Source organism: Lupinus angustifolius, chromosome LG05 (assembly GCF_001865875.1).
Source record: "Lupinus angustifolius cultivar Tanjil chromosome LG05, LupAngTanjil_v1.0, whole genome shotgun sequence".
Taxonomy (NCBI): Eukaryota; Viridiplantae; Streptophyta; class Magnoliopsida; order Fabales; family Fabaceae; genus Lupinus; species Lupinus angustifolius.
The window spans coordinates 1965329-1981165 of NC_032013.1; the positions used below are offsets into that span (position 1 = coordinate 1965329).

The 15837-nt window shown below is 33.1% G+C and overlaps 2 protein-coding genes across 2 annotated transcripts in view; both read left to right on the top strand.

Annotated features, from left to right (window-relative positions):
* Nucleotides 1–1095, top strand: part of LOC109346933 — a 2063-nt gene extending 968 nt beyond the window's left edge. The window contains exons 2-3 of the mRNA XM_019586672.1: nt 288–797; nt 1013–1095. Coding sequence (XP_019442217.1) covers nt 288–797; nt 1013–1095 — 593 coding nt within the window. The remainder of the gene's footprint in view (nt 1–287; nt 798–1012) is intronic.
* Nucleotides 6077–13842, top strand: LOC109347406. Its single transcript, XM_019587240.1, has 8 exons — nt 6077–6935; nt 8127–8408; nt 9986–10111; nt 11252–11332; nt 12568–12627; nt 12710–12787; nt 12939–12994; nt 13373–13842. The coding sequence occupies exons 1-5, from the start codon at nt 6167–6169 to the stop codon at nt 12594–12596; spliced, it is 1287 nt and encodes a 428-aa protein (XP_019442785.1). The 5' UTR covers nt 6077–6166; the 3' UTR covers nt 12597–12627; nt 12710–12787; nt 12939–12994; nt 13373–13842.

The following is a 15837-nucleotide window of genomic DNA, read 5'->3' on the forward strand; positions in this document are numbered from 1 at the left end:
AAATATTGTCATTTGTCCTCATCATTATAAGAGGATTTCTTGTACTCTTCTTTTTTACATAGTGGAATTTTGCTCTTGATCGCCCGTGGTTTTTTTCCTCTCACACTGAGGGATTTTTCCACGTTAAATCTTGTGTGTTTTTTTCTTTATCCTTTACTTGCTTCTCTTTTGTTCTCAATTGATTCAATCATGTGCTTCCGCATTGTGCTCTAACCTTAACAAAGACATTATTGAAAAGGTACTCTTTGGCTTAGACTATGAATAATACAAATTTGTTATTGATGTAGTCAATGCTCGTGACACTCCCATCACCTTTGAAGAGCTCCATGAAAAACTCATCAACAAAGAGATTACTGCTTCTCTTAAGGTTATTCCCTCCAACTTTCCTGCCACTGTCAATGCTGCCAATTTCATGTCAAAGTTTCTTATGCTCGTGGCTCTTCTCAACAGCAAAACTATCAACCTACTCAAGCTACTTGTTGCTTCTGCACCTCGCCAACACCGTCCTTACCTTCACAAATGCCAATGGTGTAGGGAACAAGGTTATTCTCTTAGTCACTGTCCTACATTCAAGGGTCAATTTCCTACTATTCAAATTCCTCAAACAATCCAAACTCGTGTGGTGCATAAGGGATATCAACCTCGTGTTCGTGCTCCCCATGCTAATGTTGCGATTGCTATGCATCCTTCCTCCAATGTCTGGCTTCTTGATAGTGGTGCCTCACATCATGTTACTAATGATCTCTCAAACCTATCACTTCATGCTTCATATGACAATATTAAAGAGCTAGTGATAGGTGATGGCTCCTCACTTCCCATCCAAAATACAAGTTCTTTTCACTCTCAACATCTTCTTACAAATTCACTTTTTCAGATGTCTTGCATGTTCCATCCATTTCTCACAATATATTATCTATATCTAAATTCTGCCAAGAAAATAACACTAGTATTAAGTTCTTGCCATCTCTTTTTCGTGTTAAGGAGCTTTCTTAGGGTCATACTCTCCTCTAAGGTCTAGCTAAAGATGGTGTTTATGAGTGGAGACCACCTTTACCTCAGGCATATGTCTCAGTCAAGTTACCTACTCATGCTTGACATCATCGTCTAGGGCATCTTTCTTTATTTGTTCTTAGGATTTTAAATTCCAGTTTTCATTTATCAATTCCACAATTTCATTTGTCACATTGTAATGCTTGCAACACAAATAAAAGTCATAAATTGCCATTTTCTATTTCTTCTCTTACATCTCAAAATCCTCTTGAACTTATATTTTCGGATGTTTGGACTGCTCCCATTTATTCAAATGATAACTACAAGTATTATGTTATATTTGTGGACCATTTTACCAAATATACTTGGCTATACCCACTCAAGAAAAAATCAGAAGTTTTTGATATTTTTGTTAGATTCAAAGCATTGGTTGAAACTTTTTTAACAGTAAAATCAAACAATTCTTTAGTGATAATGGTGGTGAATATCAAAAGCTAACTCCCTATCTATCTACAAATGATATCTCTCATCTTACTTTTCCTCCTCACACACCACAACACAATGGCTATGTCGAACGTGGACATCGTCATATTGTTGAAACATGATTATCATTACTCACTCATGCTAAACTACCTCTCCAGTTTTGGTTGTATGCTCTATGTACTGCTGCATATTTGATCAACCGTTTACCCACTCCATATCTTCACAATATTTCTCCTTATCACAATCTGTTTGGGTTTCCTCCAAATTATCACAAGCTTAGAAATTTCGGGTGTCTATGTTATCCTTGGCTACGTCCTTACTCTTCTCATAAATTTTGAGTGGTCTATAATTATAAGACCAAAGAACCTACATATTCTATATGAACATGTAGTTGCATACAATGACAAAGAACATGGAATTAGTGGATACATGATGTTAAAATTGGTATAAGGTTTATTCACCATATTCTCTATGAATATATTAAGGTACGCTTCCACTATAGTTTTATCTATATTCTTCTTGATGATTTGACATAAAAGATCTTGGCCATATATAATGATAATGTTCATCATCTTTAGTATATATCACCCAATTTAAATATAAAGTCTCTCCCACCTCTATAAATTAAAATATTTTTGCTACATCTATGTTAATAATTCACTTTTTATTGAATGTATTAGTAGTGATGGTCTCAACCACGATTTATGAGGATGATAGTGGTGATCTCGAGGGTGGTAGTGTCATAGTGATGATGGGTATTTTAGTAGTAAAAGTAGGTATAATTTTACAACTAAAAACTGAAATCATGATTTTTTTTGTCGTTTTGAAAAATAAGGTGAAAACTAATAAAAAAAAACATTTCAACTTAAATTTTGCCAAACAAATTTACGTGTACTTTGATCCCAAATCAATACATTGACTTCTAGGGTTCTGGATCCAACACAATTGTGGTTCCTATCACGATTTGGTCATGTTTTCTTTCCCTTCAACTCATCTAATATATTCTTGCACAATGCCTTTAATGGACCTTGTCCCGTCAACACGTCATTCACCCTCATTTGTCATAATCTGGCACATGAGCTAAGAGTCATTGTTGGATCTGGCCATGATAGAGGAGGCTACAACCACTAAGGATTCCAATTGTTTCTAGGGCATGAGAAGAGTGAAGAGTTATAAGTGAAGTTCTGTGAATATTTTCTACTTATAAATTCTTTCATTCACTATCTCATATCCAATATGTGACTTCACATTTTAATATATACAACAATCTCCCCTCAAGTGTGGGTACCACACACTTACCAGTTCGTTCCCCCTTAAATTAATCATGTCTCAAGCGAACCATCGACTCTGATACAACTTGTTGGACTTGTCCGTAACCAGGGAATCTACAACCAACATGGAGTCTCATTGTTATCAAGGCATGAGAAGATTGAAGAGCTATAAGTTAGACATTATATCTTGAAACAAAACCTTAGGACAATGGTTCTATGAGCCTTTTACATTTATAAACTCCTTCATCACTTCTCTCATCATATCTAATATGAGACCTCAGATGTATATACTCAACACTCTTCTTACACAACATCTCTAAATCTAACCCCAACCCTTATTAAAATACCATAATCCTCTCATCTCCTCTCCTCACTCACAAACTCAAAAATCAACATTGCCAACCACACATCACATTCATTGCTAGATCTTTGTGTTTTGTCATCTTGTCTCGACGATTCACCACCATATACTCTCAATGTCACAAACACCATCTAATTGGTCTTTCCATGCTTTAATTTTTGGTATTTAATAAAAAAAACCACAAGCATCTTGCTTTAATTTTTTTTCATTTCACTAGTGGTATAAAAGCATTTTTTTATAAATTATAATTGACCTCAAGTAGTATCTATTATTTGTTTTGGTTGATAATAGATCTTTCTAATATATGATTTGTTGTTGGACTTGTTTTAGGGGATGGGAATAAATTCAATAAGACCATTTCCTTCAACAAGTGCATTGAGTGAAAATCATATAAGAATTATGTCTAATATAATGATTTAATAGTTAAAGATATAATTAAATTATGTTGACTAACTTATGGAAGAAATATTATTGTATTATGATATTATTTCTACTTGAAAAATTATATGAAATCAAATAGATATTATGTTAAGTGACATATATTTGTAAAGTCATCTTACATGAAAGGTTATGTGAAATGACTAAACCATTTGGAAAGCCAATTCCATGAAGGAAGGTGTATGATAGAAGCACCCATTTGGAAAGCCAATTCCATTAAAGAAGGTGTATGATAGAAACACCTTATCATGCCCTATAAATTAAGGATGTGGTCCTGTTAGGACTTAAGCATATGAGAGAGTCCAACCCAAAAGATTAGTCTATTAGGTAGGAGAGCATCATGGCTTGTACCATATTGAGTTTGTTATTATACTCAATGTGGGACTCCCAACATTGCTTCCCCTTCAAGAGCTGACGTCCACGATGACTTTCACTATATCGACACTGACTCGATGGTCTCTTTTGGCGGCTACACTCACCTATTAGTATTAGGTAATGTACCTTAATCCAACCTATAGATATCACTTTTTGTGGCACAATTCTCAATAAAAGACACCAATTGTTAGAACTTAAACACATGATGAGAAGAGTCCAACCCAAAAGACTAGTCTATTAGGTGGGAGAGCCTAATGACTTAAGTATCACATTGAGTTTGTTATTCTACTCAGTTTGAGACTCATAACTATTTGGAAATCCAATTCCATAAAGGAAGATGTATGACGGAAGCACCTTATCATGCCCTATAAATTAAGGATGTGGCCCTCACTCTACTCAACCAAGAAGTGTATTATATTAATCACTAGTGTACTATTAAGAAATGAGTTAAGAGTGAGAAACCAACATTCCATAGATATGGAGAAATCAACATCACACGAAGAGAATACTCATTTATAAGCAAGACTTCTTCATCAAATGAAGTCCATGAGAACAATATACTTCCTCTTACTTATCTTTATGAAAAGCGTAACGTTTTAAATCTTGACATTATAATATGTTTATGATAGTTTATATATGGCACGTCTTATTGTATATTCTATAAATAAGAAATTAATATTTTTTAGATGATATAGAATTCTCTATAATATTATAGAGTCTAGCACTTGACCTAAATTTAGATATGTGACACTAAAACTAAAATAAGGATCCAGATCTTTTATTTTTTGCATTAGATAAATTTAAAATTTAGAAATTTATCTCTAGCCTTATATAGTTATATTCAATTATTAGATGACCCAATACTGAAGATGATTTCATACATGTGTAATTGTCTTTCTCAGGAATCTTTAGTTTAAGTTTTAAGCCTATTGAACTAATTGATTCAGTTTATATTAAAAATTCTAAAATATTTATAATACATGTAATATTATTTAATAATTTTATATTCAAAATTTAAAAATATTATTATACAAAATTAAACAATCGACAAAGAAAATTTCATTATAATAAAATGTCACAAAATATTATTATAACAATTTTTAAGTTTTAATTGCAACAAAAGTCCACAAATAATTTTAAAATTTAATTAAACAACAAATATTTTGCTGGAACATAAGTTAAGAAGTCAAATAAGTTGAAACCATTTTTTTCATTTTCAAAAGGACATTGTTTTTTAAAAATAACATTTTTTTGATTAATTTGACTCGTCCAACTGATCTGACCATCTGAATCGCCGATTTTTGGCTTAAATCAGCTGAGTCGAACTGATACATCCTCATTGGATGCAAAATCACACAGATGAGAGGCTCAAACTAGTAATATGTCCAATTCATGGTTGAACATGACAGACCAACTGATCCGAGTCGATTTTTATAATAATGCTCTCGATAACAAATATCACTCACAAGAATCAAATGAATATAAAAAGAGAATAAAATATATCTTCATACTATGAGATAACTTATTTCCTCCTGCCAGTAAAAATATGACACATGTACTGTTTTGTTTAGTTTTAGAAATATTTTTTAAGAAATTGATTAAATATGACATATATCATAATTTTAATAACTGAAGGAGATAACTTATTTCCTTATACCATAAGATATTTTATTCTCGTATAAAAATAAATTTGATCTTTCTCTTACTACATGTAATTAAGGAATCAATTATTTAATAAAACAAAAACAAAGGTTTGTAGGGATAAAACGAATTAATTCATGAAGATTATCTCAATAAAAGTCACACTTAACCACTTTGATACAACTAATTTAGTAATATAAGACCTTATTAGATCTCTAAGATGATTAAAATTTGAAGAGTTCAATTCCTGAAAAAAAAGCAATATCAACATTTTGATCCTTAAATTAATATTGTTTCTCCATGCTATTTTTTATCAAATAATAAATTAAAAATAATAATTGAGGAATGAATTTAACAATTTTAAAATTTGACAAAAAAAAAACCCCAAAAAAATAGATAACAATTTTTCTCAAAATAAAAAAACAAGTCAACCCACCACACTCATGTATATCAATTTGGTTCCCTTATTATTCTTCTTTTTTTTTTTTCTTCTTCTTCTTCTTCTTCCCTCTTAATACAAAAATTCCAACCAAATCAATGCCATTTCAAATCTTTATCTTTCTCCTCTAACTCTTTCTCTTCTATTCTCCTATAGTCTCTTGTTCTAATGGTTCTTTTCCAATCTTCCAATTTTACCCTTCCAACCCCTTCTTCTCTCTCTTCCCTTCCTCTCACTACATCTCTCTCTTTTGAACCAACCTCTCTCTCTCTCTCCCTTACCCACTTTGACTCCTCCATTTCCCTCTACCCTTCTTTCTCTATTTCCGATTCTACCCTTCCCCAATCCCAAACCCTAATCCCTTCCCCTTCCTCCTCCTCCTCCTTCGTCCTCCTCCGCCGCGATCGGAATCCCGATTCTACCCCTCGTGTTGTTTTCATCGTTGCTGGGCCCCACCGCTCCTTTATTCTTCTAAGGTTCTATATACTTGATAGTGTTGGGAACGTGTTCTATAGGCCGAAGAGTGTTTTTTGTGGTGACTGTAAAGATCTAAGATTTGAACCTAATTTGGGTGTTTTGGTTAATTCTAAACATGGGGTTTCGATTAGGGTTTCTGGGTCGGTTAATTATTTTGCTATGTACTCTGTTTCGGCTGCGAAAGTTTGGGTTTTTGCGTTGAGGATTGATGATGATGATGATGGTTGTGGTGAGGTTGTGAGGTTAATGAGGTGTGCTGTGATTGAGTGTTCGAGGCCGGTTTGGTCGATTAGTGTTTCGTTCGGGATGTTGCTTCTTGGGGAAGAAAATGGGGTTAGGGTTTTTGGATTAAGGAGGCTTGTGAAAGGGAAGGTTAAGAAAGTTAGGAATTTGAATTCCAAGGTGCCAAATGGTGGTGTTGTTCGTGATTATGGGAAGAATGGGAAACATGGTGTTGCTGGTAAGTGCAGTGTTCTAAGCAAGTTTTGATTTTTACTGTGTTGTGAAATAATTGGAGTTATGTAAATGCTTTTGTTATTGGTTTTGTTTTTTTGGGTACATTGTTATTGGTTTTGTTTGAATATGGTCTTATTGATATTTAATATAATGATATTTATTGTTGATAACTGTCATGAAGATTCGATTGATTGGGAGAGGATAGAATACATAAACCTTTGGAGTTGTTGGAAAAGGACAACTTGTGGAATTATATCCTTTAAGAAAGGAATGTGTTTTTGCAAATCTTGAAAGGTGGCGAAATCATGGGTGTTTGCTTAGGTTGTAGGAAATCTACAATTTCAGTTATTTTGGACTTTATGTTAAGAGTGTAGTTATTGGCACGTGTTATGAGTTTAGGCGATGCATGCTTCAACCAACGTGAGGATATTGGTAGAAACTTTTATTGCAAGATCAAGAAAAATGGAGTCTTGCTCCACATGAATTACTATAGGAAATGTTATTCTAGATTACCCTGAAAAATAAAAATTAAGATGTTTACGTGCAGATGTTTGTGTTGCTACCAACCTTCCTGTCCTGTTGTGAATTTAACAGTTGGTATTAATGCATTTATTTGCTGAGCAATTAGTCATCTCTTTTGAACAGCTTAAGACCATTTAATGGTATCTTTAGTTTTGGATAACTCGATGAGTAATTTTCTGTGAACTGTGATACAATTCTAGAACTTAGCAATTACCTAATAGGAGTAACTGACATTTTTCTATGATGGGATATAAATATGACTCTCTGTCATTTTTTAACAGTAAAAGTATTGGCAGTTGAAGTCAAAGTTCTTACTCAGGCCAGAAGTGATTTTTTTATATGTCCTGCTAGCACATTTTTTTGGCTTTTCTCGCTGACTAAGCTATGATCTCAATTCATCGTCTCCTTTGTTTAATCTCAAGGTGTAGATGGTAAATAACTAAATATTAGGAACAAATCTTCAACTACGGGATGTATTTTTAATTTCTTGTTTCAGAAATGGAATCTCTATCTGGCAGACTGGGAATCTACTTTTATTTTATGATATCCCTTCAATTCTTGACAGGGAAGATCTGTAGGGATCTTATAATATGATTGCTTGATTCTATGTACAATTGTAAATTATTTCAATATTCCTCAGTAATGTATCTAATCTATGTATTTTTACTTTTAGTAAAGCAGGCAAATGTCAAACAAAATGGAGGTGCATGTTTTATGGCATTGAAGGGAAAGGGGGTTGAAACAAAATCAATTTCAAAGATACCGATATCAGTAAAAGTTATTTCCATTCAGGCTCTGTCCCAGAGGATGTTTCTGATGTTGGACTCAGATGGAGATTTACACATACTATCCTTGTCAAATTCTGGCATAGGAGTAGATATCACTGGTCATGTTAGGCAACTGCCTCATATTATGAATGTGCAAAATCTGGCTGTTCTTCCTGATGTATCTACCAGTATGTGTCTCTTTCTTTGTTTCTTTTTCTATTTTCAAAATTTGATTTGTGAATGATTTCTCGGGGGAAGAATTTAAGTTCATGTTTGCAAAAGTCGCAAAACATGGAATGATGGTGGGGTTGAAGTATTCCATTTAATCATGGTATTTGACAGTAAATAATCATGTGTTTGCTGAAACTTATATGAATATATCACTGACCAGTCAACTATGGTTACTAAGGTAGTTAGTAGCTGCTAATGGGTTTTATAAGTAGTTCTAACTAGCTCATTGATTGATTGTAATCACATTATAAATAAGGGAATACTGTGTGGTCTAGAGAGACAGTTTCTCCCAATCACCCTCTCTGTTTGTTTAACAATTTAAATTAAATAAATTTTCTTAAAATCTTTTCAGCTAACATATCCAAACATAAATATTCTATTATTCTCGATTATAATCAGATGATACTAAACTTGGGAGAATCGCACCACAAAAGCTGCCAATTGTGGTTGAACTTATGGTGATATGCATCCCACACTGGAATCTTATACTTATGATGTGAGATTGGAGTTTCATACCTTGCAATGGGATCCAAATATTCCATCCTGCGGCCCGCTTCTCAGCCTCGGGTGCATGCAGGCTGGATTTGCACTAGCCCTTTGAGTCTCAGATAAACACCACAATTTCAGTGTCACTGTCTGCTCTGCTCATTTGCAATTGTGAGACATGATAGGAAACATTGGTACAAATTGATGCAAATGTTGGTAGAACCACACCACAAATGCTATCAGTTGTGGGACTCAAGTTCTATACCGTGCAATTGATTCCTAACATCATATAACCAATTTATATATAATCTTTTTTTTTATTGCTAATCCAAAAACACCTAGTCTTAAAGAACAATAAAATTATACCAATAACATGCCACTTTGGGCTAATATTACCTTTATTAGGGTTCTTAAGTGATCCAAAGGTCCTCAATATGCTCGACTTTTGTAATCAATTTGGATTATATTTGTGTATTTTATCTCTTCAAAAACTTAACGAGATAGGCTTGAGTGACTTATAGCTTGATACTTAGTGAAAAGATATAGTTGCTCTTTATGGCATCTTATATATACTGCATATTTCCATGCACCATGTTTGTGGTAACCATGAACTGGCTATTGCTTGCTGTTGTTCACTTGTCTACTTATTCTTATTAAATGCATTGGCTTTGTGTTGGAAAACTCTTGGTATAATGTGAGTTTGATGTTAGACGTTAACAACTGATGTTCTACCATAGGATTAAAAATTTATCGAGAGAGGCAGAATGGGTTTGATAGTTTACTTACTTCTGTGGATGGAAAGGTTAACCTGGCTTGTGATCTAATGAATGACCTTTGTTTCAAATGACAATGACAAGAGTGTAAAGGTTATTGAGTAATACACATTCATGGTTAGTTCAAGATTAAAGCTTCAGATTGACCACATCACTTAGACAGAATGTCTTCCTTTATTAGTTAATAGTTGTAATCTTTGTCCATGTCAAAGACTGATATTTGTGTTCTCATTCCTTTTTCTCTCTGCAACTAAAGTTTAGTTATAATCTTGTAGTGTCCCAGATTGTCTGGATATCAGATGGATGTCATTCTGTGTACTTGTTCAATGCAATGGATGTGGAAAATGCTTTAAATGAAGCTGATGGAAATGATGATGATAAAAAGCTAATGCATCTCCCAGGTTCAGAAACTTTCATAACCATTATTGATAAAATTGTTTTTTGAACTGGAAATTTATAAGCTGCAGCATGGATTGCTAATCTTTGAATGACCGGGGGAAAGGCATAGTTTCTTCCAATATGAGCGGTGGCAGAGCTTAAACTGAATTTTTGGACAAGCCAAAATAAATAAATAAATTCATATGAATTAATTATAGCACTATACTTTGACATATACTTAAAAAATACCTTGTTATTAACACAAATTTTAGCAAATGCATTTTAGCTTAGAGTGAAAATTCCATTTTTGACGCTGAACCTGCTAATCAATCATGCTAGTTGTAACTGCCTATTTGTTGTGACTAATAATATTTTTACTCTATAATGAAGCTTCAGCGTAATGCTATATTTTAGGTGATGAGAGTGCTCTTAAGTACTCAGGTAAAGAAACAAAAGTGATGTTCTAAAGAGCCCCTTCTAAATATATTCTCTTAAATTTTCAATCAGCACTTCTCTAGAGTTTACTAAATGTAACTATTAATAATGTATTGAATTTTTTGCTATAAACCTTGACAAACAAAAACCACAGAACAATATGGACACTCTAGATTAAAACTCCATTCTTCGTTTTTGTCATTTTTGGGTTAATAGCACATTATAAACAAGAAAACAAAGTTGGACACCAATGGCTATGGTTTTTTATCCAATAAAAAGGAACAATGAGATGCACATCTGCCATTGCTTGGCCCAAAAATAGTTAAGCCCAAAGTTAATAAATATAAAATTGAAGACTTCAATGAATAAAACTTATATAAAAGCCCATTCAACTTACAAAATACATTTGACAGTCCAATATATTTTCTTATTTAAACAAGCAAAATATATATCACTTAGATTTTGTGCATTTTTCTATGAGGGGTGGGGATCTGCTCCCTGTCGATAGACCCATTGTTCTTTCTCTCATTTTTGGAATTATATAATTTTATTTCATCCTTTTTTACTTTGCAAATCAGAGCTCATATAACCCCCCCCCATTAGTGCATAAGATTTGGTAAGTTGTCATTTTTTTCTTCCTTCAATACAAATGAAGGATCTAAGAACAGTTTTGTAGTTATGTTCTCTTAAGTTTTATTCGTAATCAGAGTAACTTCTCTCTGTTTCAGTTAATCATGTTCTTTTCTCTGGTGAGAAGATCCAAGATATCATTTGTCTAGCTTCAAATTCCATTCTGATTCTAGGACAAGGTAATATTTACTTTTTTGTTCCTGCCTAAGTAATTGATAGTGCTGTGATAGTGTGTGGGTTGTTGGCTGGCTGCTATGTGAGTCACCAGTCACGTTGTGTTTTTCTGGAGCTGGTAACGGGTGAAATCCCTAGGTCTGGCCATTGCTTCTGTTCAGGCTGCTGCATTTGCGTGATTGCAATCAGGCTCCACTTTCAAAATTGGGTCTATCACATGACCTAGAATGAAGGTGCCCTAATTTTTAAAACTTTACTTGATATGATATTATCCTGAGGTTTGTTTTGTAATGTTCAGTGTTTTTTCTTAAAAACTTGATGCAGTGGGTTTACATGATAGTGTCATGTACAGTGCATTTTGTTTTTTACTTTAGTATACCTTGTTTTTGTCTTGATGTGCATTGCTTTTTCTTTCCTTTAGTGTACATGTGGGTCTGCGTTCAATGCATTTTGTCTCGTGTACATTGCTTTTTCTCTGTTTCTTCTGTTTGTGTTTCTCTTCATCCTTGTTATGCTAAACTCTCCCTACTTTCTTTGAAGCCTTAGAGGGTTAAATTATATTTGAGATTGGATTTCAATGTTAGTGACAGTGGATTTTTATTATTAATTATGAATGTCTTTAAATTTGTTTTATATTTTTGAACATTTAATTCCCTGAATGTTTCAATAGTGATCACCCCGCTACCCACTAGTGTTTATGGGGTCATATGCTCTGCTATTCGGTATTGACTACATAGGTTCCTGCCTGACTTTTGTTCAACTCTAGTTCCTTGGACATTCCTGTACTTCTCATCCACACCCTTTCTTTGACAAACCATTGTAAAATAAAAAGTAAAAGAAAATGTAACAAGTTTTTCTTAATATGGTGTGTAAAATTAAAAGGTTTTATTTGAAAAATGTATATGATATCTCTTCTACGAAAATTGCCATAGCCTATTTTGCATGTATTTGTTACACGTTGTGTGGCGTCTAGTTTTTTCTAGATATGGGAACAGCCTCTCTGTTCATGGGGGCTCGGGAGTAAGCTCGCATACAGCTTACCTTCCCCCAGACAGCAGGGTCCCATAATGGTGGGAGCCTCATGTATGGTTCCACCCTCTTGTTAAGATGATAGTTTCATTATATAAAAATATTACAAGGGATCTACAACTACTTGTGATTGCTTCACTTCGGCAGCTCCTGCTTTGATATTTCTTACCTATATTACTTACCTAACATGTGAAACTTCTGTGCTCAACAGGAAGCTTATATGCATATGCGATTTCCTGAAGTTGCTTCAATTTTTTTATCCTTTTCAGCGGTAAGCATTTGCTCATTGTGCAACCTCAGTAACCTATAATTCTTACCTGCTACAAAGTTATGATGAATAAACTTGTTTGTAGGAAATCAAAATTCCTGGCTCCCTTGACATTCTAATGCGTACTTGTGTGGTTCCTGGATATATGCTGTCATCTTTCATAGTAAGTAATATTATTTGTTATGATAAATTCAGCTCTGTCCAAACACTGAAATGCTCCAGAACATGATCTAATTGTTATTTGTCTTGAATTTTCACCCTCGGCCTAAATTACTTTATTAACATGGTTGAAATGTCTTTAATCCTCGTGTCAGGTGCTCTTGTTATCTCATCATATAGGGCATCCTTAAGATACTGGAACTCTTGAAAGGTATGTGAATTGTATGTAAATTAACCTTCCTGCATTCGCACCTTCTTTTAAAAACTTTTTTGGTTTCCATTTATGGTTGCTAGAGATTTATGTATAGATTCTTGATTGTCAATGTCAAGATATCGATATGATATAATCGACCTGATAATTGAATATATATCATGACAGAAAATCGTCATCTGATTATTATTGTCTTTCACGCATTGTGGTGTTATCGTGTAAACGTTGAGTTTTTCACCGGACCAATTGAGTTGAATTTTGATGATACTTTCTTTTACCCTTGGATGTCAAATTTGTTGATCTTACAGCTCTAGGTCATTTGAAGTTTTGGTTTTCCTCATAACGAATGCAACTAATTCTTTTATGTTGTTGTTTTAGATTGGCAAGATCGTGGGACTGGTTAAATGTATGTGGGGTTCTAAAACTCTGGAGTCGCGATTTTCAACAGCGTAAAGCCACTGCCCTACAAGGCCTATTACAGTAACCTGGAAAGACCACATGCCTCCAACAAAAATGTTGGATGTCACTCAACTTGTTTTGATGGCTGTCTCCTCGAGGTTGTTGTGAAATCATGGCTCACTGCCACAGAACTTAGCAGGGTTCAATATAAAAGACATAATCTTGGCTTAATGGGTTGCTCTGCTTGTTGGAATAGTGTCCATTTTATTGAAATTCCTCATTCTAGTCATGCCCATGGTACTATTTTGTAAGATATTTTTCTGGTGTTAGGGCTATCTTGTATTTTTTATGCTATAGTTATATACCTTTATCACCTGTTATGTTCTCTTTATACTTACCATTATGATGCCTTGTGTGCTTTAACAGTTAATTATGATCAATTTATTGCATTTCTATGTTGTATAAATTCTTTGGCTGAGGCAAGTATCATTCTTAAGCCTGAATGAAAACAGAAATTTGGAGATAACTTTCAATACAATCAAGAGAATAAAAAAGAAATAGGACTAAGGGATTTCCCTCATTTTAGTTCTGTTTAGCATTGTAATATCTTATATATGGTTATTATATCATTCACATTTTTCAGAGTGTGATATCTATGCATGAGCTCACATTTTTTGTAGTGTGATATCTATGCACAATGAGTGTAAAGATTTATATACGATTATAAAAATTTATATACGATTATTATATTATTCATCATTCATTTGTATTATTTTTTGTAAGAGTCAGTGATGATTAAAAATGAATAGTGTATGATAGATTGATAGTATATAAAATTCTTGCATTATTAGTATATACATTTTTTTCTTCTCTTTTTCATATGGTAGTGTTCAAGGTAAGCATAATATAAAGGGTGGTGAAATTGCATAATATAAAGGGTGGTGAAATTGCATAATATAAAGGAATTCTTTTGTAATGTGTGGTGCATGGATAGAACATGATGTTGAAGGAGACTAAAATGTTTTACCTTTTAACCTCAGTTGTGTTTTATTTGTAAAATTCACCAAACATAGGATAAGATAAATGTTTTGTTCTGACCTGTTTTGTCCTAAGGTTACATATCTTTTCATTTCAATTGTCATTTATATAAACATATCAAGCTATAAGATCTTGATTGGTCAGTGGTTGTGGATATTATTTCCCAAAGGAATGGTTAATAACAAGTAATGGCTGTCAAAACTACAAGCATATCGGCTATCCCAAAAGTATGTCATTCTATGTATCACTTTCTATAATTAATTGAAAAATATATATTTAAATTAAAAATTTAATAATTAAATATTTTTCCGATATGAAAAATGTTATTGGATATGCAAATGAAGGAGCATATGAACATGAGACATATCCCTAAGAAAAGTTGATAAAATAAATGAAGTATTTGAACCCCAAAAGTGGCAAATAAAGAGAACATCTTTTTTGTTGATGCCTACTTGGCATACACATAAGACAAAAGTGAAGACAATGATAAGGTTCAGAGTAGGACCCTTGTTCCATAATTTTAGGACCCTTTACCTCAAGTTTGATGAGTAAAGACATGTGGCATGCACATGGAGAAGCACAACCTTCACCTTTGTTACCACTCCCTATTACTCTTGTGACAAGTGACATCCACTATCTTCAACTCCACTTCACATCCACCACACACTCAAACCAACCCTACACTTCAAAATTTTAATTTTCAGCCATTTGATTTTGGTCATTTTCACTCTCATTTTCTCTTATTGTCATAATTATCATACTCATTATTCCTCTTCATTTATAATATCAATCTCATCATTATCATACTCACTCTTCACTATCACTAAGCCCACTTCTCCTAACTTTATTTTCGTTTTTGGGTCCATTGTTCAATAGCTTCTTCTAGCAGAGCTATATCGAAATTGAAAACTTAAAATTTTGACTTATACTTATTAGAATGTATTAATTTGAAAATATATTTCGACAAAAAAATTAAAAGAGGTTATTTTTGAAGATTTCTACACATTTAGTCGGTATTTATTAAAAAATTTAGATGTGATATTTAAAAAAAAAATTATGCATAGCTGCATTTTAAAATGGACTATTGAAATGTATAATTTTATTGAAAAAACTATACTTTCGATAATGACATGTCGAAATAGTGTATGATTATAAAGATTGAATGAAAAATATTAAGAATTAAGATAGCATGTTTCTCATCTATCAAATCAACTAATTCTAGTCACGAAATACATTCCATGAACTAATATGCTTTTCTTTTTTCAAGTTACATAAAAGACAACACAATCATATCAATGTGTTTGGTTTAACTGGCTTAGTTACTTTTGAAACTTTTTATTTATTTATTTTAGTTCAAATGAAATTAGCTTCTAACTTTCATCCAATAACAATTATGTCCTCCACTT